General features: G+C 36.5%; 1 protein-coding gene and 2 long non-coding RNA genes across 4 annotated transcripts in view; 2 read left to right on the top strand and 1 right to left on the bottom strand.

The window, feature by feature from the left end:
• The window catches only part of LOC114155342 (cortexin-3-like), a 31,109-nt gene extending 18,941 nt beyond the window's left edge, over positions 1-12,168 (top strand). Inside the window, exon 3 of the mRNA XM_028035186.1 lies at positions 11,603-12,168. Within this exon, the coding sequence (XP_027890987.1) occupies positions 11,697-11,951 (255 nt within the window). The 5' untranslated portion in view covers positions 11,603-11,696 and the 3' untranslated portion in view covers positions 11,952-12,168. The remainder of the gene's footprint in view (positions 1-11,602) is intronic.
• Positions 1,445-10,567, bottom strand: LOC114155343 (uncharacterized). The gene is made up of 3 exons (XR_003597720.1): positions 10,261-10,567; positions 8,438-8,465; positions 1,445-2,006 (listed from the first exon to the last, which is right to left on the bottom strand). It is a non-coding gene; the product is annotated as an uncharacterized LOC114155343 (long non-coding RNA).
• An 828-nt stretch (positions 12,169-12,996) lies between the features above and the next one.
• On the top strand, positions 12,997-24,070 carry LOC114156445 (uncharacterized). 2 transcript variants are annotated; one of them, XR_003597941.1, is made up of 4 exons: positions 12,998-13,868; positions 15,321-15,501; positions 16,107-16,558; positions 23,903-24,070. It is a non-coding gene; the product is annotated as an uncharacterized LOC114156445 (long non-coding RNA). The 2 variants fall into 2 exon arrangements; XR_003597940.1 differs by having other exon boundaries at positions 12,997-13,868; positions 15,321-16,558.
• Positions 24,071-26,561: the final 2,491 nt, after the last annotated feature.

Below are 26,561 nucleotides of genomic sequence, written 5' to 3'. Positions count from 1 at the left end.
TTTTGGCAGTGAGTCAACGTTTCCGGTTTTCAAACCCTTCGGCATGTAACGTCACAAATCACCTAGCTGAGCCCAGCTCGTTACCTAGCAACCCAAGTTGAGCTCCAGCATGTTTGGTCAGCTGGTTTTACTGCTGTATCTCTGTACAGTGGCTGCTGGAAAAGACAAGAGTTTTGTTGTTAACTTACCATCCACAAACCACATGCTGCATTCTCGTTGGTTGTACAGGAGGCTCAACTTCTGTTTTTCTAAGACATACAATTGCATAATTGTGCATCTGTTTGCAGCCATTTTCACATGCAAGTGTAAACATTGAGTAGAGGGGGGGCATGTCCAGCAGCAGCTTATTTGAATTTAAAGTGACATCTCATTCTGAAACGAGACCAACCTAGAAATAGAATATAAGAATGATTTTGTGCAAAAAATGTAATGAATATGCTTTGTATAGCTCATAAACCTTTTCTAACCTGTTCAAGGAAACATAATCGGTCACCTTTGACGTGACACAATAAGTAGAGCGGACCGTTCACATTAGCACACACCTGTCATACAACCACCTGTTGTATGTCTTCACGGCTCTACCTGGTTCCTACTTCCTCTGTTTTGCTTTCAGGAAGCAGTCACACCTTTCTACGGGCAGCCACCTCCATGAACAACAATGTCAACATTTGACAAACGTGTTATTATAGTAGTTATTTAGTGAACCACCGTACAAATGGGCATAATTCCCTGAAACGTCGGATAAACGTTCCTCAAAAGTATTCATGTCGGATCGTGGAAGCGGACGAGTTGAAGTGAAATATCCACATTTCTGCATAAAACATGGCAACAAACGGCTGACCAATCAGACTTCGCTCTGTTAAAATAGTTTGACCTCGAATCAACTTTTTGTATGTAATGTATCCTGATAATTGTCCAGACTGCTGCTTTGTTGACAATAGTTTGTTAAAAACAATAAATATATATTTAGAAAAAAAAAGTTAGCAGCATTAATCCTAAAGCAAAAACAATAAACATTACTTCCGCTACAGCTAAAGCTAAAATGCTATATCAACATAGAAAACTAATGCTAACATACTAAAGTGCTAAATTCAATCATTTAGCAGGTATTCGTTTAAAATACCTTTAAAATATGGTAAGTGTTGTATTTTTGTATTTTCATGTTAGTGTTGTTTACCTCCTTCATTTGTTTGTTTTAGACTTCCCATCTGATCAATAAAGATTCTTTAAATAGTAAAATAGTTTAACCTGGACCTGGTGTCGAGTTTGGCAGGCGAACAAAATCAAGCAATTCTGCTCACACATCTACATCGTTATCTGCATTTTTATTGGCTATTTACGATGGCAAATTTGCTTAACGGAAACCCACATATACATATATAAAAAACTATTTTCAAATCAACAACCGGATGTTGCTACTGGTGGAAAAGACGAAAACAGGAAGTAGCTGGAGGTTCATGTTTCTTTAATGACTTATTGCATGAAGAAACTTATTCACGTGGGATTTTATCGGCCTTTCTCATTACCGCAATTGTGAACATGTGTGAGAATATAGAGAAAGTTTTGTAACGGAAAAGCAGCTAATGAGAACCGATTTTGTCACTTAGTATGAAGTTGCTGTACAGCCATTGTGTCGAAGTCTTTATGTTCTGCATGTTACCTAATAATTGTTCCCTGGTTGTCATCTGGCTCTGTTTCTTTCTGTATTTCCGATTCTACAGGCTGGGAACCTCAACTGTGACCTGATTTACATGATTGCGTCTTTGACTTTCAGAAAGTGTCTCTTGTCCAGGCGCCGCTGACGGGCAGACGGCTGCTTCTTATCCGGGAAGACAGACACGTCTGTGTGCGTTTCATAGCTGCTCGCTCCTCATGTCAGGCTTTAACAGTGCAGTCAGAGGGAATATGTGTAGGTTCTCTGATGCAGCAGGAGGTCCACGCAGAGTCCCGCAGCACTTTCTCTCTGTGTGTGAGCTGTGATGTTGCAGTGGTTGTTCAGTTTCTGCCTGCAGAAAAAGTCAGGGGGTTGTTGTCATTCAAGGCTGCAGCATCACATACTGAGAAGGCTGTACTGTGCCTTTAAATAGCCCAGAGTGTACAGTAGCTAAAGAGACAAACATAAAAATATACTCAAAGGAAAGGAAGCGAAACTCAGCTGGTAAACACAGGTTGTGGAATCAATGTTTATTTTAATATTTCAGTTTTTGAGCAATGTAATATTAATGGCGCCTGAACTAAGTAGGTGTTACAGTGATGAATGTATTTCCTCCAAATATTAATATTGTATTTCACAGCAGCTGCTTTGCATTAAATATAACAGAGAGATTGTCACAATTACAGTGGCGCCAGTGGAGACATTGCTAACTCTACGGAAGACAGTTAGGGACAAAAACACATAATTCTGACTTCCTTCTCAGAATTATTTTTCCATCCATCCATCCATTTTCACCTGTCCCTAGTGGGGTCGGGAGGTGCTGGCGCCTATCTCCAGCTACGTTCTGGGCGAGAGGCGGGGTCAACCTGGACAGGTCGCCAGTCTGTCACAGGGCAACACAGAGACACACAACCATGCACACACACACTCACACTCACACCTAGGGAGAATTTAGAGAGACCAATTAACCTGACAGTCATGTTTTTGGACTGTGGGAGGAAACCGGAGAACCCGGAGAGAACCCAGCATGCACAGGGAGAACATGCAGAAAGACCTCGGGCCGGGAATCGAACCCAGGACCTTCTTGCTGCAAGGCTAGAATTATTTTTCTTTAAGATTTTTTTCCCGTAAGAATCTGAGTTTTCTCTGAGAATTTGTGCCTTTTTTTCTCAGAATTCTGATACAACCTGTCTGGATAGGTTTTTTTTTGGCCATAATCCTCTTCTGTATTACGTTTTTCTCAGATTTCTGTCGGATCGACTAGTAAAAAAAGCCTGGGGTCACACCGTGTGTTGTTCAGAAAACATTTGCACAATAAACACCGACCTTTTGTCATGTTTTCACTATTTTGTGAGCTGTTGTTATTAATAATTAACTTTAGTAAAACAGTTAATTTCATGTCAATTCATAAATCATCTGTATGTCCAACTGTGTGCTTTGTCAACCTGAATCTCCCTCCAACTGCAGGGTTTTCCTGTCTAATGAAAAATCAACCAGTCAGAACAAAAAACTCTTTATTGTGTTATATTTAATTTATTTCCGTCCCTGACTTTTTTTTGCTTCTAATTCGATCACTTTATGTGTGAGGATGGTGGGGAAGACTGATTGTGAGGTTAACACACAGGGTGTTTTGATTATAATTTTTAAGAGAAACAAGAAAGAAATGTAAAAAAACGTTTGAAATGTGTGTAAAGAAAAAAGTTTTGAAAAAACTTGAAAGCTCGGAAAAGACACTAGCAGTATGATGCACACACTCTGTGAATAAATACACACCATTTAATATAGCAAGGAGGGAAAAGTAAAAGAGAAATCAGGCTTACGAACATCTTAAACAATCTCAGAGGAAAACAGTCAGAAATTTACCATATGTAACATTTATCCTTAATTCACAAAAAATGAGAAAAAATCCTGCTTCTTACTTCATTTATTTATTTATTTTCTACAAACCTGCATGGCAAGATAAAGAAAGTGGAGTAAAAATTACCACAATGTCATTAATGTGTTATTATAAAGAAGGCTTTGTGTATTCTTTTGCAAAATGTGAAATATTTTCAGTGCTTTATATTCTAACATTCAGTTTTGTTCTCTACAAAATTCTACAAATTACATTTTTGTACGTATATAGATAATTAGTTCAAAAACCATCAAAAATGCTGTTTGGCATCACAAATAAATAGTCTCTACACTAGAGCGTGTCGCAGTTTGGTGTGTGTGTGTGTGTGTGTGTGCGTTGGTGTGTGTGTGTGTATGCAGAACAGACATCTGAATGTGTGTGTGTGAGGGTAAGAAATTAATTGTTAATTGCATGAATAAAACTCCATCATCTCTGTGCCGTCAAATCCAAACTGGAGGCTCAGTGAAACTACATCATCTTCTAATTGAATTTTGTCTTGCATGAAAGCCGGACAAACACACACACACAGACGCACACCCCTCCACACGCCCACACACACACACACACACACACACACACTGTAGAAACAGCGGAGCAGTAAATTGATTGAATGAATAATCCAAAGTTTTATTCATTGTTCTTCCTCTTGTCTCGGCTTCCTGAAATGAAAAATTAAACTTCTGCAAGTTGATTCATTAAATTTACAACATTTGAAACTAGCGACAGCTGGTTTGTTAAAAGAATTCGATATTAACTAGACGGGTGCGGCCATTGCAGGTTTACAGATTTATCAATAACATAGAGATTGTAAAGATTAGCACGTCACTTTACAGCGCAGTTTAGTGTTTTCTTTTTTTCTAAACACTTTTGAGCTCCAGCGCTCTCCGTCTCTTTAAGAGATTAAAGAAAACGTGTTGGTGTTCCTCGGTTCTGCAGACAGATGAACCGGTCAGTCGGTCCAGTCGATAGTGAACAGAAGAGACAACTTCATCACAAGCTGATTTTATAGAAAGCTTTGTTCTACCTAAACTTTGTGCTTTCCGTCTCTCAGATTAACACCTCAGATTTAGTTTAAATCTTTGTTCAGATTAAGAGCTAGCCGGCAGGTGTGGTCCTAACCTGTTTGGTGCCTTGGGCCAACAATGCCCCCATTGCAAACACACTCTATTTCTTTTATTATTTCATTTAAAAACATGGAAGAAAGTAGAACACTGCTAAAACACACACATAACAAGACACAAACACTCTTTAAAGTTAAAGATATATATATATAAAATAATAAATACACTGCAAAAACACAAATTCGTTTTGCTGCGTATTTTTGGTCTAGTTTCTAGTGCAAATATCTATAACTTTTTAGCCAGATATAAAGGCTTGTCTTAAGTAAATAATTCCTTAATATTGATGAAAAAGTTCTTGTTCCACTGGCAAGGTGCACTGTGCCGTTACCTAGCAACCCCAGCCCGTTACCTAGCAACCCAGTTCTAGTTCCAGATTATTGAGGTTACATTCTCGAGGTTTTTGAAACGGCTCATTTTACAGACACAAGAAAACATTAACTTTCCTTTTTTAAGTGCTTTTGTTGTTTTTAGAAGCAGTTTTGACCCAAATGGAAGAACAAAAGCCGTGTAACTTATTATACAAATAATCTTCAAATACTGTGTTAAACTTTAATATCATGTTTATTCTTATATTGGTAGTTGTTTTATGCCAGTGTTTCCCAACCCTGGTCCTGAAGGCTCACTGTCCTACATGTTTTAGAGGTTCCCCTGCTTTAATGTGCCTGATTGAACTGATTGCAGTTCAACAAATGCCTTTTAATCATTGATCAATTGAAATCAGCTGGACTGAAGCAAGGAAATACCTTAAACATGCAGGGCAGTGAGCCTGGAGGACCAGGGCTGGGAAACACTGTTTTATACAACTGTGAGAAAATAATTTGTTTTCTGGGACTTATAACGCATCTGTTTGTCTGTCGAATGCAAACTGTGACAGTGAGGAAACAAACAAACAGAGCAACGTCTCGTACAGCCCACAGTATTTTATTTTCAACTCTGAATTTTGTGCCTTCCACTATATATTCTTCTCTCATCTTGTGTTTTAAGAAAGAGAGTTTCTTCTCTCTCTTTGTGATGGTAAACTCAAGTTTATTGGTTTTCTATATCTGTTTATAAGACTGCATTGCTTGAAGCTTAGGCATCTTTCTTTTCTCCAGATTCAGTGAACAGAAGTTTGTTTCCTGCTTTATTTGTGTGGAAGTGATGAACGTGAGCCGAGGACAAATGGCATAATTTGAGTTTTATGTGAATATACATTGCTTTGCAATCCCATTTTAAAAAGGAAAGTTAAGATACAGTTTAAGGATGTGGAAAGGTATGGGTTTTTGTTGTATTTAGGTCACTAATCTTTTCCTATTAAACATAATTGTTTCAGTATGTTGATGAATCAATCCTGAACACTTTGAAATACCTTCAAATTAAAATCATACCTGTAATGGTGAATTGAATTAATGTAAGAAACAAGAAGCTTGTTCAGGTTAAGAATCAGCTCAGAGCTCCTGCAGAAGCTGGTTTCCCACACAGACTGACGTCCTTCGTCTCCCACTCCTCCGCTCCCACTCCCACTCCCACTGCACTCCCACACAGTTTTTACAGTGAAAAGCTGCAGGAGGCTTGAGCTGCCTTGACGTGCACTGAATATCTTCAACCAATGATATTATAAACTGTAGAAACAAATATGAATCAGTCAGAAATGGTTCAGTGATTTCTCTTTGAGACATTTTGTTTACAAGTGGATTATTACTCCAATCAATTGCTATGGTTTTAATAATTAAACAGTTATTGACTCCTAATTCATGACATTATTTAGTAGATTATATTATTAAAATAATGCTGTCATCTTCTGCTTTGCGTTGTGAACAGACTGTTTGAAAACATACCAATTGTTGCTCTAGTCTTGCGCTGATTTTTCCTAATTCCAAATTCCTCAATTAAATTAGTTTTTTAAATAAACATATTCACACTGAACTGTGATATAACTGCGTCAGTTTGTTATTTACAGGCCATTTCACAGTTTTAGTTTTTGTTATGCTTTTTATGTCACTCACCAACTATTACTAGCTTAATTAGTTTGAAGTATTTTAACTGGACGTTGAGGTATTTTTGGGTAGAAGTTGGTTGTTTTTATTCTGTGTATATGTGTAAAAAAAAAATTTTATCCAGTACGACCATAAATCCTTGATAGATTAAGATCTAAAAATGTATTTAATATTTTAAACAACCTGCTCACAGTTACTATTTTTTTGACCTCATGATGATTTAAATTTTCCTGTTGAAAGTTTTGTAACTTTTACTTTAAAGCTGCAGTATGTAACTTTAAATTTTTATTTTTTTACATGTTTGTTCAGTTTGGTATAAGACAGATAATCTGTGAACATATTCCTCTGCTTTCTCCAAGTGCTAATTAGAAACAACCAGTCAGAGCCAAGAGGCGGTTCTTAGCGCTGTCAATCATGCAATCATGCTTCTACACCCCCTTTTCTCTGCATCTAGCAGAGGCTGGCGTGAATGCTAAGGCTAGTTAGCATAGCCGCCGCTCATGATAAACGGTTTTCTCTGTAACGGTAAATTGTTTTCAGTGAGTACACGAGGTTTGTTGACAGCGCTAAGACCCTCCTCCTGGCTCTGATTGGCTGTTTTAGGTCGGGAGCGATTCATTTCTTCAGACGGCAATAGTAGGAGACCGAGAAGATTGATCTTTTCACAGATTATCTGTCTCATAACAAGCTGTCACGACATGGTGACATTTTTCAGAAATATGCCACATAAAAAAGAAACATATTTTATATAAAAGTAAATGTAAGTTTTGTTGAGTTAGCAGCATCCAGAAACCAAGTTAAACCAGGCAAGCTGAGCAAACTGACCTTGACGTATAAAATCAGCGGATTGACCCTTTAACTTTCCCGTTAGCACAACTTGCCCATCATGTCACGGCAGAACCGCAGCAGAACCGCAGCCTCAGGATCACTTTGACACAGATTGAAGAAGAACAGCGAGCTCAGCCCGGTTCTGAACTTCTCCCAGAACTTTTCTACATTTCTTTGATTTTACGCAGATGGTTCTTCAAAGGCTCCGGGCTTCGCTTGGCTGCGATGAGTCTTTACGGTTAGAGTGACACTTCTGAGGTCAGCGTGATTTGTTCCATCAAATCTAATTACTTTTTTTTTTTTTTTTTTCAGCTTTCATGCATTTTCTGAGGCAGCAGCTGCAGCCTGGAGGGACTCTGGTACTTTATATCCTCCAATGTGTGTGTGTGTGTGTGGGTGTGTGTGTGTGTTTAACCTCCACTATGATAAATCAGCATAAAACAGCACAGAGTGTAAATAACCACATGATGTGATAAACATCAGTTTTAAGGGATTAACTCCACTCTGACGCATTGGAGCTGTCTTTCAGGGGTTTCTCCTTTGTTTTGTTCTTGAACAAGTTGGGAAACTTGAAGGTTAACGGAATGAAAATGAGGAACGAGAGAAAAACCGGCAGTGAAATATTAACGAGGATGGCAGGAGGGAGTTTGAATACACAGACTCAGCAAATCCTTCACAGACGTTCTGCGCTTGTCTTGTTCAAACTAATCAAGTTTAGCCTTACGTGACGCATGTAAAGTGATATTTCATGACATTTTATATTAAAAACCTATGTGGTAATTTTTGCAGAGGTTTAGGTTCACCTTGCAGGACATGTTGGACAATGAGTCCAAACAGAAAAATCTAGAAAGTGCATTTATTTCTCTTACTTACCAGACACAAACTTGAGTTTCAAGAGAACAAAATCCCCTGTAATCCAACTGTCTGTGCATGTAAACAGCGTAATGTTCATTTAATTTCTCACCTTCTGATTTTGGAGCTCCAAACCGAGCCTGAAAAAGAGATGACAAAATTTAAAGCCAATTGAGTTTGGCTTTAATCTCCATGTGGGAAGGAAATAAAAAGCTTCTTGCCAAAACGATGTGTTTAAAACTAACGACACCCACAATCCCACCCACAAGCTGCTGGGAAGAGAACAACAGCGTGAGGGAATAAATAAGTTTGAAAGACACAGACTTAAAGACACAGCCTGGCTTTCTGAGAACACTGAAAACACTCCATGCTGCTGCAGAAATTACCCATTATGCTCAAAGCAGGAAAAGAGGACAAAGGTTGGCTCCACTTAACAGAACCTGCTGGAGCAGGTGGGTGCAAATCTGCACACCAAACCAATTTATTTAGAAAAAATCACCACAAACACAACCTGAAACCAACAATCCACCACCCAGTTAAATTAAACTGGGACCAGAGCTACCAAAGCACCAAAAACCTGTTCATGGGTCGTAATATTTTAGTCTGAGGAAGCGAAGAAACCACCATATTTATCAGGAGCCTCAGAATGAGATACTTAGGATCAGGAATTAACTTGGAAAAATTAAGGATCTCAAGAACTGAAACCTTCAGTTTATTAAAAAATAAATTAGTCTTTAAAGCTGCAGTAACTTTTATTGAAAGAATAAATATTTTTTACATATTTGATAAAACTGTCACTCTGTCATGGTAGTACAGTACGAGACGGACAATCTGTAAAAAAATCAATTGGAGCCTGTAGGAGAGTCCTAGCGCTGTAAATCATGTTTGTATACGTGCTGCTTACACCCTCCCTCTTGCTCTCTGCTATGCTACAGCTTTTCCCTGATAGCCAGGAATGCTAAGGCTAGTTAGCATGGCCACTGGTGACGGTGGATAAACGGATTATCGTCTGTCGCCTCATATTTCAGCTTAAGTTGGAAAATCTGAATGTTTTGTATGTTAACAAATTGTTTTGTTTTGTTTTTTTTGTTTTTGCCTAATTTTATGTTTGTTTTGTTAAGAGATTAAGGCTTTTGTACTGAAAGACAGAAACAAATGAACAAAAGACTGAGAAAAAAAAATCTACCAATCAGATTCATGACAGAAACAGAGCCAGCATGTCCTCAGTGCAGGTAAATATAATGCCTCAGCTTCTTCTTCATGACTATTTGAAGACGTTTAGACAAGCCGCCATGTTGCCAATCAAAACAAAGTTCTGAGCAAGGCGGAGCCACTGAGAGTGAGAGCTAAGCAACAAAAGGGAAAAAAGTGGGAGTTGACTCTTTTGATTCACTTTTGAGCATGACCACATTAAACTGCGCGTACACAAGCATGATTGACAGCGCTAAGACACTCCAACCAGCTCTGATTGGCTGTTTTTGACTGGGATTTTTCAAAAACAGCTATGGTAGCACGAGAGGCAGTGGAGGAGATTTATTTTTCACAAGTTATCTGCCTCATAACACACTGACAAGAGACGGTGACAGTTATAACTTTTTCTTTTTATAAAAGTTACAGACTGCAGCTTTAATATGTTCAGTGAGAATGATTTTATGAAGTCAAACTGTGAAAATGGAAGCAAAAAGACAAAACTGTTGTTTTTTGAGACACAGAAATATTAGCATAAATTATTCAGAGGCCTTCTAAAGCCAGCCTCAGTGGTCTGGGGAATTCTGCTGTTTTTCTTCACGTCTGCCAGAAAGAAGAGTTTGGATTTTCAGTTTCTAGCTCCTGATTTCAGTTTCTTTATCTGAATTTCATTTTTTTTCCCTTCCATGTGATGGCGTATTCCCTCTGCCTCAGATCCTCTACCTGCACCGTTCCTCATAAACTCACCTGGTGTCGCTGCTTTATCCTCCCGGTTCCTCGTTCAGCGGTTTTTAAAATCCTCTCTTTCTGGCTGCACAGCCTTGTTTTCCTGCAGGCGTCTAACTTCATGTTGCAAGTTTTCTGTCGGCCGACTCGCTGCTTTGGCAGCGCCTCAGGTTTTGTTTTTGTGACATGAAGTTCATTAGTATTCTGCACTGACCTCCTGCTTGTTCAGTCCTGCATTTAGTTCCTGCGCTGACTTCTCACTGCAACAAAAAAAAAATCAATTTACATGTAAATGGGGTGTATTTTTCTTTCGTACTTTTTATCTTTTCTCTGTGTACTGAGGAAAACCATTTTCTTTGTTGCTTTGAGACATTTTGTGTAATTGTGATTGCAGATATTTGCATTATTATCGGTGTATCAACATCATGTATGACAGATTTACAGGTTGTGAAATTGAAAGAAGTTAAATGAAATGTGTTTAATATCAAAAATACTCAAATATTTCCACATGGAAATAAATCTTTGATTTATTCTCGTTTAATTTATACTTTTTTTCATTGTCGTCTCTTAAGGATATATAAGTAATGTTTTTATTGGTTGCTTTTATTGCTCAATTATTGTTTTTCAGGCTTGTAGATTATTTTAATGTCATAAGTCAATAAATATGTTTTTTAAAAAAGGAACCATAAATAAATTTAGCAAAACACGGCAAACATCAAAATAACACGATGGCATTCTGAGACAAAAACAGCAACATTAAAGGCTTCAGTTACACTTTTAGACAGAAACTGTGTTCCATAAAACAACAAATCTGGATGTTTTCAAGTTAATTGGATTTTCTGAGCCGGTTCTGATGTACATGGATGTGAATAAAAAAACATTGCAATTGCTAAATTGTGTTTTATTGTTATTAGTGAATGTGTGACGTTTTTTGCACATTTGTAATGGAGACGCTGTTTATGTCAGCAGAATAACTTTGGTTAATAATCTGTGTAGAAACATAGCAGTAGTGAATGGAAGCAGCATAAAGTCTCACTTTCTAAACATTATCAGTTGCAGTAGGTTTCCTCACAGTATGACATTTGGCCTGTAAAAATCCACTTCAAATAAATACTACAACATTTAGTGGCTGAATTGATTCCAAATACTCATTGATTTGGCTCAGACACCAAGGAAAAAAAGCTTTAATTTTTTTAAATTAAGTAATACACAAACTTTCTGCACTTCTCTTACTCAAGAAACTTTATGCTCACAAATTAACAATCTATATTGTGATCTTTTTCTGTTTAAAACAGTTTATATTCAGTGTTTCTCAAATTTGTACAAATTTACAGTAAAAGTAACGTATTGTTTTTCTTTGCAGAAATCTCCGATTTGACTCCTCTGCTGTAAAGATGGTTTTCAGTGGACAGATGAGGATGATCCCGAACTGAACCAATCAGAACCATCGTCTGAACATGGCGGACGACCTCTACAGCAGCACCTTCTCAGCCTCTGAATCAGACTTCCCCTCCTCCTCTTCCTCTTCCTCCGCCTCCTTCCTCACGCTCGAGCAAAGGGCGGCTTTCGTCTTCGTCCTCATCCTCTTCATTTTCCTCGGCCTACTGATCGTCCGCTGCTTCCGGATCCTTTTGGACCCGTACCGCAGCATGCCGTCGTCTACCTGGACGGACTACATGGAGAAGGACACGTTTGATTACCGGATTTCCTGACAGGCAGCCTGAGAGGCAGCAACCCTGACAACTCAACGCGTAAACTGAGGCAACGATCACATTGACCAATCATGGCACCAACACTAATGCACATTTTCTTAATTCTGTTTGTTCTACTAGTCAACCAGAGCAGAATTTAATTAACTATTAGTAAAAGAAATCACAATCACCTGAATAAGCTTTGGGTAAAAAAAAAATTTTTAAATCACTCTGCAAAGACACAAAATCCTATCAAGTAATTTTGGTCTAATAAGACAAATCTAACTTGACAGTAAGTTTTTCAAGATATAGAAGCATGTTTTAAGTAAATAATGTAAGTTAAATAATCTGTCAATAGAACAATATTGATATAAAAAGTTCCACTGGCAGATTTCACTTGTAACAGGGGAAAAATATCTTGTTATAAAGTGAAAAAATCTGCCTGTGTAACTAGAACTGGTTACTAGGAGACGGGCTGGGCTTGGCTGGGGTTGCTAGGTAACGGCTCTAGTTCTCCTTGCCAATGGAACTAGAATCTTTTCATCAACATCAAGGAATTATTTACTTATTTATTTAAAACAAACCTCTATATCTTTCTAAAAAGTTACTTGTCAGTTAGTTTTGTCTTATTTCAAGTTTGCTAAGATATTTGTATTAGCAACTAGACAAAAAACAAAAACAGAAAATATTTTGATTTTCTGTTTTTGCATTTCAATCAATTAATCAATCCAGTTTATTTCGACTTCAGAGGTTTTGATGTGGATCTGAAACCTTTTTTTTTTTACCCGGACTTTTAAACTAACAAAGAGAAAAGTGCATTTTGTGTTCTTGCTGCTTTACTTGTGATCGTCGTCTCACCCAGCAGGCGTCACACCTGAGCAGAAACGCACCAACTAACAACGGCAGAGGTGGGCAGAGTATCCAGAAATTACACTCAAGTAAAACTATTTGGTAAAACGTTTAGTCAAGTACTGAGTAACTGATCAAATTATCAGTTATTTAATATTTAAAAATTACCTCATCAGTGGGTAGAGAACCCAGAAGTTTTACTCAAATAAGAGTAGAAATACTTCATAATAAAATTACTCAAGTAAAAGTAAAAAGTTAATATTTTTTTAAAAAAGGTTATTCAAGTAAATGTAACTGAGTAAATGTAATTAGTTACCACCCAACTCTGCCTAAATGCAGTCAGTTTTGTTGAACAAATGTCAAAGAAATCCTATTTTCTTGCTGTGAAAGAAGCGAGAAAATATTTCTGAAAATGTTGCTTTCAGAAAGATTCGATTTGCATCATGTTTGGCAAAACCTGCAACCCCTCTGATGAGCGTGACGCGCTGCGAATCGACGTCCAGTCTGGTTTCTGCTCAGATGTGGTGAAGGTTGCAGAAATCCCCGAGCTCTGTGGCTCTCCAGCATCTCTGCCGGAGTCGGCAGCGATGCGGCGAATGTTGGAGAGGTGATTTCATGAACCGCCTGCTGGGCAACATGCTAGGGTTGCTGTCTCTCATGGGAGAAGAACTTGTTTTTGTTGCTTTATATTTATTTTCAAAACTTATTAAGAGACTTTAAAGACTTGTTCAAACATTTTGTGAAGCTCACCTGGACGGTGAGACGTTTATTTTTGTTTTTTTTAGCAGTGTATGTAGAGGAGGATGCAGAGGAGGCTCAGGAGAGACGGAGGACAGACTGAACAAAGCTGTGTTGAATCGGTTTGACTGCAGAGATGAGACGAGCCAGCTTCCAGCGGCTCTCTGCCAGTTGCTTAGTAACTGGTGTTTTCAGCTAAAGTCTACAGTCAAAATGTCCAAATTAAAGAGGACCTGAAGGAACAAGTGACCAACGCAAACACATTCCTCCCAGCGGCACATTTTGTCAGTTTGCTACAGAAAGGGACGTCAGCGGCAGCATGGCATCTCGCTGCTTTACTGACATCAACAGGTGAGTCTGAGAAACGGCCTCCAAATGTCAAACACTAAGATGAGCATGCAAAAGAAATTACTTTGATTTAGGCTTTTTGAAGTCCCTCAAGATGTCACTGAAATTAGGAGAAAAGATAAACACACCACCACCCAAAGCAACAGTACAACTCAGGGCTGGAACTGAGGGCCCGCGGGCCAAACACGGCCCGCCGTAAAGGTTTATGGGGCCCAGAGAAATAATATCTTATCAATCAAATGAAAGCAGTTCTCACTGAAGAGTATTAGGTCCACAAAAAAGAAAAAATCTGATTTTTGTTTCTGAAAATTCTGACAAAAAGTCAGAATTTTGACTTTAATTTAGTCCTCTAAGAGCAATAGAATTCTGCAATAAATTCTAAGAAAAAAATTCTAAATTCTGGGGAAAAACATCAAAATTTAGAAATTTGACATTTGATCTGAGAAGATTAAAGCCAGAATTTCTTATTTTCTTCTCCAGTGGCCATAATCTTCTTCTGTAGTTTTCATATATATACTGCTAAAGATTTTATTTGGTAAAAAGTCTAGTTACATACTGAGTAACTGATCAAATTATTAATCATTTAATATTTAAAAATGATCAGACAGACCAAAATATAAAGTTAAGTGAAAAATTATTAAACTTTAATAAAAACTGCAGGTGTATATCTGTGACTGGTGAATTTTTGGTTAAAACATGTTTATTCTTATTCAGTGGGTAGAAAATCTAGAAATTTTACTCAAGTAAGAGTAAAAAGTACAGAGTAGTAAAAAATACTCCTAAAAATAAATTTTTCAAAATAGTTACTCAAGTAAGTTTAATTGAGAAAATGTAACTAGTTGCTACCGAACTTTGTCTATTACCAGCTAACCAGGAACACTGCAAAAACACAAAATCCTACCAAGTGTTTTGGCCCAGTTTCTAGTGCAAATATCTTATTACACTTGAAATAAACAAACTTCCACGTAACTTTTCAGCAAGATGTAAAAGCTTATTTTCAGTAAATAATTCTTTAATATTGATGAAGAAGTGCTTGTTCTTTTGGCAGATAAATTAATTTATAACATGGGAAAAATGTCCTGTTATAAGTTAAATAACCTGCCAGTGGAACTAATAATAAAATTATTTACTCAAAACAAGCTCCCATATCTTGCTGAAAAGTTACTGTTAAGTTTGTCTTATTTCAAGTTTGCTAAGATATTTGCACCAGAAACTAAACACAAATACGTGGTAAGATTTTGTGTTTTTGCAGTGAATGACTTTCTAAAACCCCCAACTATTAGCTGAAACTAAATTAACGCCAGGAACAGAAAACAGATCGTTAAATGCAGATTTTGCATTCCCCAGACCAGCTTTTCCTTCGGTTTCCTGCGTCTTTCGTGTATATTAGAATTCCAAGATGCATTTGCAGGCGCAGTAGAGCGGCAGTGATGTGTATCTGTTTCTGTCTTGCAGAGGGGCCCCCTCAGGCGACCTGCACACACTCTGCCGTAATGGGCCTCCTCATGGTTGGAGGTCTCCTGTCAAATCTCGGAGCTGAAAACCCCCCCGGAGAAGAGCGAGGGTTTGAAGTCGGAATAAAGATTCAGACGGGGGAGAGAAAGCAGCTCTCCTCTGGGCTTTTTCTCGCAGCCAGGTGTGAACGCTGGAAGGTGGCGCGGTTCGCTTCCTGAGTGGATGAAGACATCAAAGTTCAAACCTAAACACAATGGACAGATTTCTGTTTTATTCTCAAAGAACTCGGTTTAGACGGTTATTTTAGGCCTCTGGAGGACGGGTCCAAAAAGAGAGGCGCTAAACCTCAAACTAAATCTTACAGAGTATTTTTGAATTTGTTTCTAGTACAAAAAAATCTTGGGATATGACAAACTAACTTATAAGTAACTTTTTAGCAAGATATTTTAAGTAAATAATTCCTTAATATTGGTGAAAAAGTTCTAGTTCCAGAGGAAAGGAGAATTAAAGCCGTTACCTAGCAACCCCGGCCAAGCCCAGCTCGTCTCCTAGCAACCAGTTCTAGTTCCACTGGCAGAAGTGAAATAATCTACCACTGGAACTTTTTCACCAACATTAAGAAATCATTTACTTAAAATAATGTGTTGCTGAAAAGTTAGTTTGAAGTGAGTTTGTCGTATTTCACGTGTAATAAGATATTTTCACTAGAAACTGGACCAGAAATTCTTGGTAAGATTTTGAGCTTTTGCAGTGCTGAAACCAACTTTTAGCTTTTTGTCCTTGCAGATGGGCAGAGAGCCTGGAGCGATCTTCCTCCCTCCTCCTCCTCTTCTTCCTCCTCAGCAGGACCCAATCTTCTCTTCGCTTGGTAAATCTTTATGTTTCTGAAGATCTCCGGAGGGGGGCTTCGCTGCAAGGAAGGTGACCGAACCTTTACCTGAAAGGAACAAAAAACTGACAGAAAGTTTTACAGGATGGTTTTCGTTTTCTTAATTTCCTCTCTGAGGGAGAAGGAGACTTTTCTTCCTGTCCTTATCAGAGCCTCTGCTGATTGAGATCAGCATGATCAGGTGGAATCGAGGATATGAAATCTTATCAATTTGAATTACGACTGGATTTTATTGTGTTAAAAGTTGAAGAAGGATTTTTTGTATCATTATTATTATTATTATTATTATTAAGTTCTGGAGTGCCTCCCGTCAATCCCAGACGGAGATCTCCAGCTGATCAGAGATGGAGTATGAAACTATTCATTCATTTATTCATTCGTTTATCCACCCACCCTCCCATCAGGGTGTCTTCAGATTGAAGCTGTAACCATTGAACGGTTTGTTATTCACATTTTTCCATTTAATTACAGATGAAATCACCGTCTCTTCACTCTCATTAACTCAATGTCTCTGATTGCTGTTCAATGGCAGTTTGTGATTCATAATATTAGCTTCTCAGGCATGAATCAACTGCTGTGTTTAACAAAGTCTATATTTTATATCTTTATTTATAATTAAGATTTCATCTGTTTTAAATTATCTGCAAAAGTTTCAGATAAATTCTGTCTTATTTGCCTCACAGAAAACTTGATAGTGGGTATTAAAAGTCTGTACAACCATGTTGAAATTTCAGCTTTTTTGATGCAAACATAACTTTATTTTATCATCTGGGGGTGAAAAAAGACATTTTAAATGGTGACAGGTGATACTCATTTTCTACTAACATGAGTTTTAAGGTGAAAATTAATTCTGAAAACAGGATTAAGAGAATTTCAGCATTTTCAGTTATTTATTTATTTATTATTCCCCCTTCAAGATTTTAGTGTGTACCTAAAATGAGATATTTAGGTAAGAGACTTTAATCTCAAAATTCTCAGATTTAAAAACTCAATCTGGGATTAAACTCACAATTATCACTTTAAAATAATAAAAAATTCCCTTTTTTTTCTCATAATTATCACTCTAAACTCAGAAATCTGACATTTTTTCCAGAATCAGAGTTGTCCATGAGACAAACATGGTGTTAACACTGAAATCTACCAAATAAATTTGGCACAGCCTTTCAGTGCAGCTTTACAAATCCTTTGTTACGTGATTATTTTCATTTGCTAACTGCACACACTTAAGAATGTTTGGCTATTTATTTGAATTTACACAAAATTAGAAATATGAGTTGAGCTCTTAGATAAAAGTCAAAATTTGGGACTTAAAGTAAAAAAAATTTATTGATTTTTTTTGTAGGTGGCACTAACCCTCTTCCATATAATCACACTAAATATGGATTTAATAAAACAAAATGAAAACCTGCCATTTCAACATGAGTGTAGAGGTTCTTATACCCGCTCTTGTACAGCAGAAACATTTATTTTCCAAGTGTGATGACGCTCATAACCACTTCATATCCCGTCTTGTAAACACACTCACTCATAGAGAGGAAATGCTGCCCTGCACAAACTACTGCTGACTGTCCCAGCGTCTCACTGCCGAACTAAACCCGTTCCTCTCCTCCATTCCTCCGTCCTCACTGCCGATTTATACCTTTACTCACTTTATCTCTTCTCCTCTCCCTCCACTCTCATTGGATTTTTTTAATCTCCGCTGGCTTTGCCACCTTGACAGGTAAATACATTTGAGTTGCTAAAGCTCATAAAGGAGTAAAATGGTGATAAAGGAAGAAAATAATTCTCCAAGACGTCTCACTGTCTTATCTTTTCACTTGCTCTCGCGCCTGTCTCCCCTTGAAAGAGCTAAAACTCTCATTACTCCGCTGTCAGCTGCTGCAGAAAGAAAGAAAAAAATCTGTGTAGGCTTTTCACTGCAAAAACACAAAACCTTAACAAGTATTTTTGGTCTAGTTTCTAGTGCAAATATCTTAGAAAACTTGAAATAAGGCAAACTAAATTAAAATTAACTTTTCAGTAAGTTGTATAGAGGCTTGTTTTAAGTAAATCATTCATTATTACTGAGGAAAAATAGTTTTTTTTCCTATTAGCAGGCAAATTATCTTATTTTGTGGGCAAAATGTCTTTTTATAAGTGATAAAATCTGCCAGTGGAACTGGAACCGGTTGCTAGGAGACGGGCTGGGTTTGGCTGGGGTTGCTAGGTAACGGCTTCAGTTCCCCTTAGCAATGAAACTAGCACTTTTTCACCAATATTTAAGTGCATTTTTAGCGAGATATAGAAGCTTATTTTCAGTAAATAATTCCTTAATACTGATTTTAAGAAAGTAGTTCCATTTGCAGATTATTTAACTTATAACAAGACATTCTTCCCATGCTATAATTTATATGCCAGTAGAATAAGCACTTTTTCATCAATGTTAAGGGATTATTTACTTAAAACAAGCCTCTATATTTTTCTGAAGATTTAGTTTTAAGTTAGTTTGTCTAATTTCAGGTTTTGTAAGTAATTTAAACTAGACCAAAATTACTTGGTAAGGTTTTGTGTTTTTGCAGTGTTACCTAAGTTGGACTAAGGTGCTTTAATGGACGGTTGCTTATTTTTAAACATTCAGAAAGACGCACAGTGTGTTTAAATTGACATGGAGACAACTTTTTTATATTTTCTTTGAGAGAAATTGTATTTTTTTTAGTTTTGGTCATCAGACACTCAAAACAATCATTTATTTTTAAAACATCATTTAAATTGGTATTTAAACTAAACCTGTAATAAAAGGCGTTGGCATAAAAAACTAAATTAAATATCAAGTAAAATACAGTCAGATGATAACAGCTGAATTGAAAATGATCTAAAATAATCCTCAGATAAGTTAAAATGACGGTGGAGGGAGTCGATATGATCAATCAGGATGAGTCATAATTTACTTTATTTATTTAACATTTGCAACACGAGATCATTAATTTGTTTTATGAAATGCTGAGAATAAATTATAACTTCTTTAGCCTCTCCAAGAGTTTAGGCAAAATGTTTAGATATTTTAAAAGAACCAATTTTTTTATAGTATTGTCAACATTTCTTTCAAAATTAAAAGTGTCCAGAAAAGATGCATTTTTTACAACATTGACTGTTTTTAGTGGACATTGTCTGATGCTTGTACATCTATTTATGGAGACCTGGATTCTGTCCTTTTCTAAACTACATTCTGCATATTAACAAAAAGAAATGTTTACAGCTCATAGCAAAAACATGGCGCTCAGTCTAACGTATCTACATGAAAATGTCTGCGCCCTGATTTCATAATGGAAGGATGTGGAGATGGAAAACATTTACCAAAGGAGATGTTGCTTTTAGGCTTCAACTGCATAAAATTAAAAAGATTTAATGAGAAAAATAGAATAATAGTAATAGAAATGGGTAGAAACTACAGAAAAGGATTAGAGCCACTGGAAGAAATAGGATTTTGACCTTAAAGTCACAATTCTTAATCTCAGAAGTCGGATTTTAATTTCAGAAATCAAACTTTTCTTTATCTTTTACAGAATTTTGACTTTTATCTCAAAAGTCTTAATCTTAGAATTTTGACTTACTTTCAGAAATCTGACTTGTTTTAAACTGAATTTTGACTTTTATCAAAATCTTGACTTTAATCTAAAAATTCTGTCTTTTCTCCAAATTCTAACTTGCTTGATCAGAATTTTGACTTTAATTTCAGAAATGTGAGCTTTTTTTCTTTTTTTTCAGAATTCTGACTTTTCTCAAAATTCTTAATCTCTAAATTCTAACTTTTGACCTTAGATTAAAGCTAAAATTCTGAGAAAAAAGTAAAAAAATTCTTTCTTTGGTAACACTTTATTTGACGGGTTGTGAATAAGACTGTCATGACATCGTCATAAACATGACATAACACCTGTCATGAACATGAGTAAGTCTTCATGAATATTTATGACTGTTGTCATAAAGTGTCATTCGATAAATCATGACACTTTTAACACAAAGTTGACATTATTCAAAATGTCTTTGTTATGACAACTTGACATTAACCAAGAAATCATGATCTGACATAAATTTGTTATAAAAGTATTACTGATTAAACTTTAAAAACTATGCAAAAGTTTAATCAGTAATAGTTTTATAACATTATGTCAGATCATGATTTCTTGGTTAATGTCAACTTTGTATTAAAAGTGTCATGATTTACCGAATGACACTTTATGACAACAGTCATAAATATTCATGAAGACGTATTCATGTTTATGACGGTGTTATGTCATGTTTATGACGGTGTTATGTCATGTTTATGACGGTGTTATGACATGTTTATGACGGTGTTATGTCATGTTTATGACGGTGTTATGTCATGTTTATGACGGTGTTATGACATGTTTATGACGGTGTTATGTCATGTTTATGACGGTGTTATGTCATGTTTATGACGGTGTTATGACATGTTTATGACGGTGTTATGTCATGTTTATGACGGTGTTATGACATGTTTATGACGGTGTTATGTCATGTTTATGACGGTGTTATGTCATGTTTATGACGGTGTTATGACATGTTTATGACGGTGTTATGTCATGTTTATGACGGTGTTATGACAGTCTTATTCACAACCCGTCAAATACAGTGTTACCCTTCTGTTTTTTAGTGGCTCTAATCTAAACAGTTGATGTGAAAAGAAAATACATTTTCTTCATGTTTTTTCTGTTCAAGCTGCAGCTGTTCAACTTTTCTTGCAGAAGTCGAGTCTTCGGTAAAACTTTGTCTTTAAACCCTTTAATTCTGCCGTCTGCCTTTCAAACCATCCTCACCTTACTCTCCCTTTTTCACTATTGTTTTCTCCTCCTCCGCTTCTTCCCCTCGCTCCCTTTGCATCCTTCCTCTCCTTATCCTGCTCTTCCTCTTTGCCTTACACTAAGTCTGTTTACATAGGATTAGAAACTCAAGCAGTGCTCTTGCTGATGTTTTTTACCCTTTAAGGGAGTGGGGACAGGAAACCTGTCTCTGCTGAGTGTTTGTTTATAACGTGTGTGTGTTTGTGCTAAACTTCGGGCACGGCCGCGGCTCCGTAGGTGAATTTCACCCTCAGGCTGCAGGTTTACTCGAGCCGTCTTTACTTTCACACCGTACTTGAAGGAAAAATCCACCTGGAAACATGAGCAGAATAATTGGGTCCTGTTGAAAAAAGGCTTAGAGGTTGGAAGTGTCAGTCTGGGGGTTGGAGATGGAAACAAGTTCTACAAAGAAAAATAACTGCAAAGTTCATAAAAAAAATACATAAGGCAGACACGTCCAGATTTATGAGAGAAAAATGTATTGCAAAAATGTCTGAATTTGGAAATACAAGCTAAGAAAATGTGCTTAAAATATGGCATGTTTCAATATTAAGTATCTTTCTTACAGGTAGATGGTTTGGTTTAAATATTCGTTAAAATGTTTTAAAAGAGGTGTTTGTGGTTATTGTTTTGAATTGTACAGAAGCAGAAGGTTATCGCCACTAAACTGTCATCTTGAAAAACAAATTAATTGTAAGACAGTAATTATCTCAGGGGGCCCTGCACATAAATTTCACAATCTGGTCACATTAAGCCAAAACTTTCACCATGTGATTTCTCTATGTTAGAGTAAAACTTTACAATCTAACTTTCAATCAACTTTATGGTTGCTTAGGACTGATTGATGAACAACCCTTGGAAATTATTACTTTTAGCTGCCAATAATAAATCAATATATTTGTGGCATGAGCGTTGCTCCTTAGAGACTACACTGATAACACAGGAACTTACACTCATGCTACACTATACAAACGCTCAATCTGCACTGAGAAAAATACAGCTGACCCTATTTTCTATGAATAATAAAAATATTACAGCTATCAGAGGAAACGTCACTAAAACGACAATGCCTCTTTTTATTTTCAGTTTTTTTGAAATGGGACTGACAAGGTCTCATCTTTAGTGAACCTGTTATATTCAAAAGCATCAACACTTTCCTAAAAAAACTAACACCCTAAAAAGCACATATACTTTATACATGTAACAGTAGCTAAATTTATTCTTGTTTGGACTTTTGTAAAACACATTTTAGACATTTTTTTAGCATTGTTGACAAGATAGGTGCAGCGAATCCTGCATTTTACATTAGCCTTTATGGCACCAATAGGAAACAATATGACAACAGGTTAATAATTATTTTCCAAAATGGTTGCCTCAGCAGATTAAACAAGTCCTTACTGTATTGTTAAAGTTCTGCACTAATACAAGATTTTTCTAATTTACTTTAGCACTAGCTGTGCTCTAGTTAGCAGCACAGATAGATTACTGCTAGCTTGTAAACCACTACAAGTTCAGTTGTCAAATATCTAGTTTACTAAACAAGTGTACTAGCTAGTTTAAAACTAGCGTGTACTAGCTAGTTAGTGGTTTAACATTATCTTACAAGCTAATGGTTTACTAGTTTACACCAAGTTGGTGTAAACCACAACAAAGTAGTTGTGATGGTGGTTTACCTCTAGCTTGTAACCACTAGCTTGAGCATTGGTAGCTAATGCTGAAGTGAGTTAGCATTAGCTACCAATGCTAATCCAAACTCACCAGGAATAATAAATAAAAATAATTAGTTTCAGCTTTTATTTTTGTGCTGCTACAGCTAGTAAACTTTATGTTGTTAATAAGGAAATGTGATGCTTGGGTAAAATAACTGTCCACATCCTCCAGCCTTCACTTCCTGCGGCTGCTGGCGTAAAAAATAAATGTTGTTTTTAAGCCAGAAGAAAACAGCATTTTGTTTTTCAGAGGTCAGTAAGGTGTATTTTTCCTTTAAGTACCACCTGTTGGGAATTAAACTGTGAAGTCTCCTGTTTTAAACGCGCTTTTTGATGACTAAATAATGAACTGTTCACTCTGGTCTCTTCATGTGTTGTGGCTTTGGGAAGGTGTCACATGCAGTACAAGAACAAACTGGTATAACCTTTAGCTCGGTGTTTTCAGGGTTTTTTGTACCAGTTACACGTCCTGCTCTCTGCAGTGTTTCTCTATCTGGTGACAACTGTGAATTTCTCTTTGGAGTCGCAACCAAGAAAAAAATCAGAAAACAAATAATTGGTTAATTTCTTCTTGTTTTTTGGGGGGGTTTTTTCAAGTTTACATTTTTGGTAATATCGTTAGAGTAGCTGCTTTACGGACACACAAGCTACTTTCTGCAAAACAGGAAATGTAATTGGTCTAAACACTGTTATGTAAAAAACAAGCAAATAAATGTCAGACGCTAAGGATAAAAAATTGCCACACTGTTTTATTTTTTTACAGAATTATTTAAAGCTCAAAGTCTCGTTAAAGATTGTGTTTTAAAGATAGCTTTAAAGATTACTTTTAAGCTTCTTTAAGAAAAACAAAGTTTAAAGGTAATCTTTTACTGTTTAGCAAACATTTTCTATGAGGTTAAAAATACATTTTGCATAGTAGCTGTTAAACGTTACGTAAAATTATAACTAAATATGTTATTTTAATAAATTTTAATGGGCTTTCAGAGTAAAACACTCAAGTTTTTATGTTGCAGTTCTGAGCCTGCAGAAGATGAAAAACTTACGTTTTTTATGTTTTGTTTTTTCTGCGGTTTTGATTTATTTGCTAACATAACTGTGTGATGCGGTAATCTCTCAGCTGTTGCTTTAATCTGCTGTTTTTTACAGTGGCGGTGATGTGCAGACTGTGTGTCAGTGTGTGAACAGAGCTTCAGTGCAGTGGTTGCAAGTCGTCACGTTAAAACCCGAGGAGTAGATTTACCTCCCTGCCTTCTGTTTCTGTATGAGGCTGCACTTCTGTTTTGTAAAGAAATAAAAACTCCTGTTGGGTCTTAATCTGCTCCCAGTGATTTTTGTTCTTCTTAATCCCGAGAGGTGCAAACGTTTTTCCAAGTGGGCCAAAATTGTGGACTCAAAAGTAGGAGCGGGCCAAAAAGGGAACCTAAGATTGAGCAAATAAAGTAACCAGATATTTGTTGTAATCAAAAACAATTTTTACGACAGTAAAAAAGAAAATAAAAGGATTACATTTCTGCCAAAAACTCTGACATTTTGTGATTAATCTCTGAAAAACTCTGACATTTTCTAGAAAATGTTTGACATTTGAAATTAAGAAATTTTAAAGTTTATTGTGGAAGAATTCTGATATTAATCTAAAAATTTAATTTATTTTCTTTATCAAATTTCTGAGATTTTTTGCAGAACTTTACTACTTATTAATACTTTAAGTTTGCATGTTTGCTGGATTGACGGAAAGACGTTATGTTTTCAGTTTCTTTTAAAAAAATTAATTTATTTTCAGTCATAATAAAAAGATTTACTTTCTTTTAAAACGTTCGCTATATTTAGCCAAATTTAAGAAAGAATTGGACGCAGCTTTTCATAAAAAGTCTGTGGATAAACTTGGTTTAACCTTTTTATTAAAACTAAATAGTTTGTGTTGTACTTTGTATTTCCCTGTGCAGGAAAATCATGTTGGTAACAAACATCTGCATCTGCATCTACGTGCCAAATTTGTATCATTTTTTAATTGCACTTGTGGGCCACATAAATTCAGCCCAAGGGCCACAAATGGCCCCTGGGCCGCACTTTGGACACCCCAGTCTCAACCTTCAGTTCGAGGTATTTCTTTTCCGAAATCTCCCTGCAAGTTGCACTTTATGAATATATATATTTTTTTAGCTCTTGTGCATAAGAATCCAGAGACTTTCTGTTGAAATGAGAAATCTTGCTTTCAAAGATTTGAGTCGTATTTTTAAATTAAGCTGCTTCTCCGTGGATGTTATTAGTCTGTATTTCCATAATCTGCATGTGTGAGTCATACATGAAAGCTGACAGATGGTTGATGGGTGGAGACAAATTACAACATGCTGCTGCTAACGAAAAGGGGGATTTCAGCGTTTTGCTGGCATATTGATCTAATTTGGGTTTTTGAACGAGCTATGAATTAAAAAAAAAAAAAGGCAACAGGAAACTTTCATGAAGTGGCATCAAAACTTGCTGTACCTGCTGTGGTGGCGCAGGGGTTAAGCGCTACCCATATATATGGAGGCCTTAGTCCTCGATGCGCCCGTCGCAGGTTCGATTCCCAGCCTGGCGACCTTTGCCACATGTCTCTCCCTTCTCTTATTGCCCATTTTCCTGTCAAATAAAAGCCACTAGAGCCAACAAAACCTATAAAAAAATAAAACTTTTTACCTGCTGGACCAGGCAGGGTTAAAAACTCATATTTAAAAAATAAACAGGTTTAGTACAAACACGTTTTCTCTCTCTCTGTGCTGATGGATACAAAAAGTGTGGTTCCCATGGCAACCAGTACTGAAAATAGCGACATGACAACACCCTACATCGGTGACCTCACGCTTCGGGAAAAGTGATAAAATTTAAGTACGCACTCCAAATGATCAGGGTGGCTTGCAGGTTGTTTCATGTTTTGCGTTGTTAACTTCATGGTTATCTGTAATCTTTGTTAGTTTTATTTTTTTTATTCTCTTCAATGTTTTGTTTTTCTTCCTTTCTTACAAGCGAATGCTTTACTAGTTTACACCAAGTTGTTGTAAACCACATAATTTGTTTTTGTTTGCTTGTTTTCCCTGTCTAGTCATTTTTCATTTTTCTGCCTCAGGATTTATATTTACTGGGATTTACTGGAAAAAAGCGTCCGATCCTGGTCGCTATTTTTGCTTCTCTTCCGGTCAGATCTCTGTCTTCAATCAATCAATCAGCCAAGTTTTTGTATCGCACACATAGGCGTAAATCCCGGAGGGGTTAAGGGGGCCCGGACCCCCCAATCTTGGAAAAGTCTAGAATTGTCCCACCCCCAAATAATTATCATTAAAAAAAAAGTTTGCATTTAAACAAGATCCATATAAAAAGGCAAAATAAACAAATAATAAAATAAATCTGCCATTCATCTAAGAAAAAAATAAGAATGAATTTTGAGGTTCCCCCCTTACCATTGTTAGAACAATGGTTCAGTCCAAATTGTAGGAGGAGCAACAGAGGAGCTAGCTGTTAGCTGCAGCTCTGTAGCACACATAAAAACCCCTCCAGTAAGGAAATACTTAAAGCAAAATACATACAAACCGTTTATTTACTTTCACTGGTCAATAAGAAGAAACACATTAACAATAAAAATCAGACTGCAGTTTGTTATTTCATTACTTTGAATCATGATAAACAACCTTGTTACGCCTTGGAAATCAAAACTGGCAAAACTGGCTACATTGCTTTCATTGACTTGAGTTTTAGTCAAAGGTAACAAATATCTCAACATATTTAGCCCTTAACTCTTTCGTTAATTAGAGTTTGAAACAGGAGGAGCTGA

Source organism: Xiphophorus couchianus, chromosome 13, assembly GCF_001444195.1.
Source record: "Xiphophorus couchianus chromosome 13, X_couchianus-1.0, whole genome shotgun sequence".
NCBI classification, from domain to species: Eukaryota; Metazoa; Chordata; class Actinopteri; order Cyprinodontiformes; family Poeciliidae; genus Xiphophorus; species Xiphophorus couchianus.
Note: the sequence above shows the minus strand (reverse complement) of the source record. Positions and strands in the feature narration are given on the sequence as shown.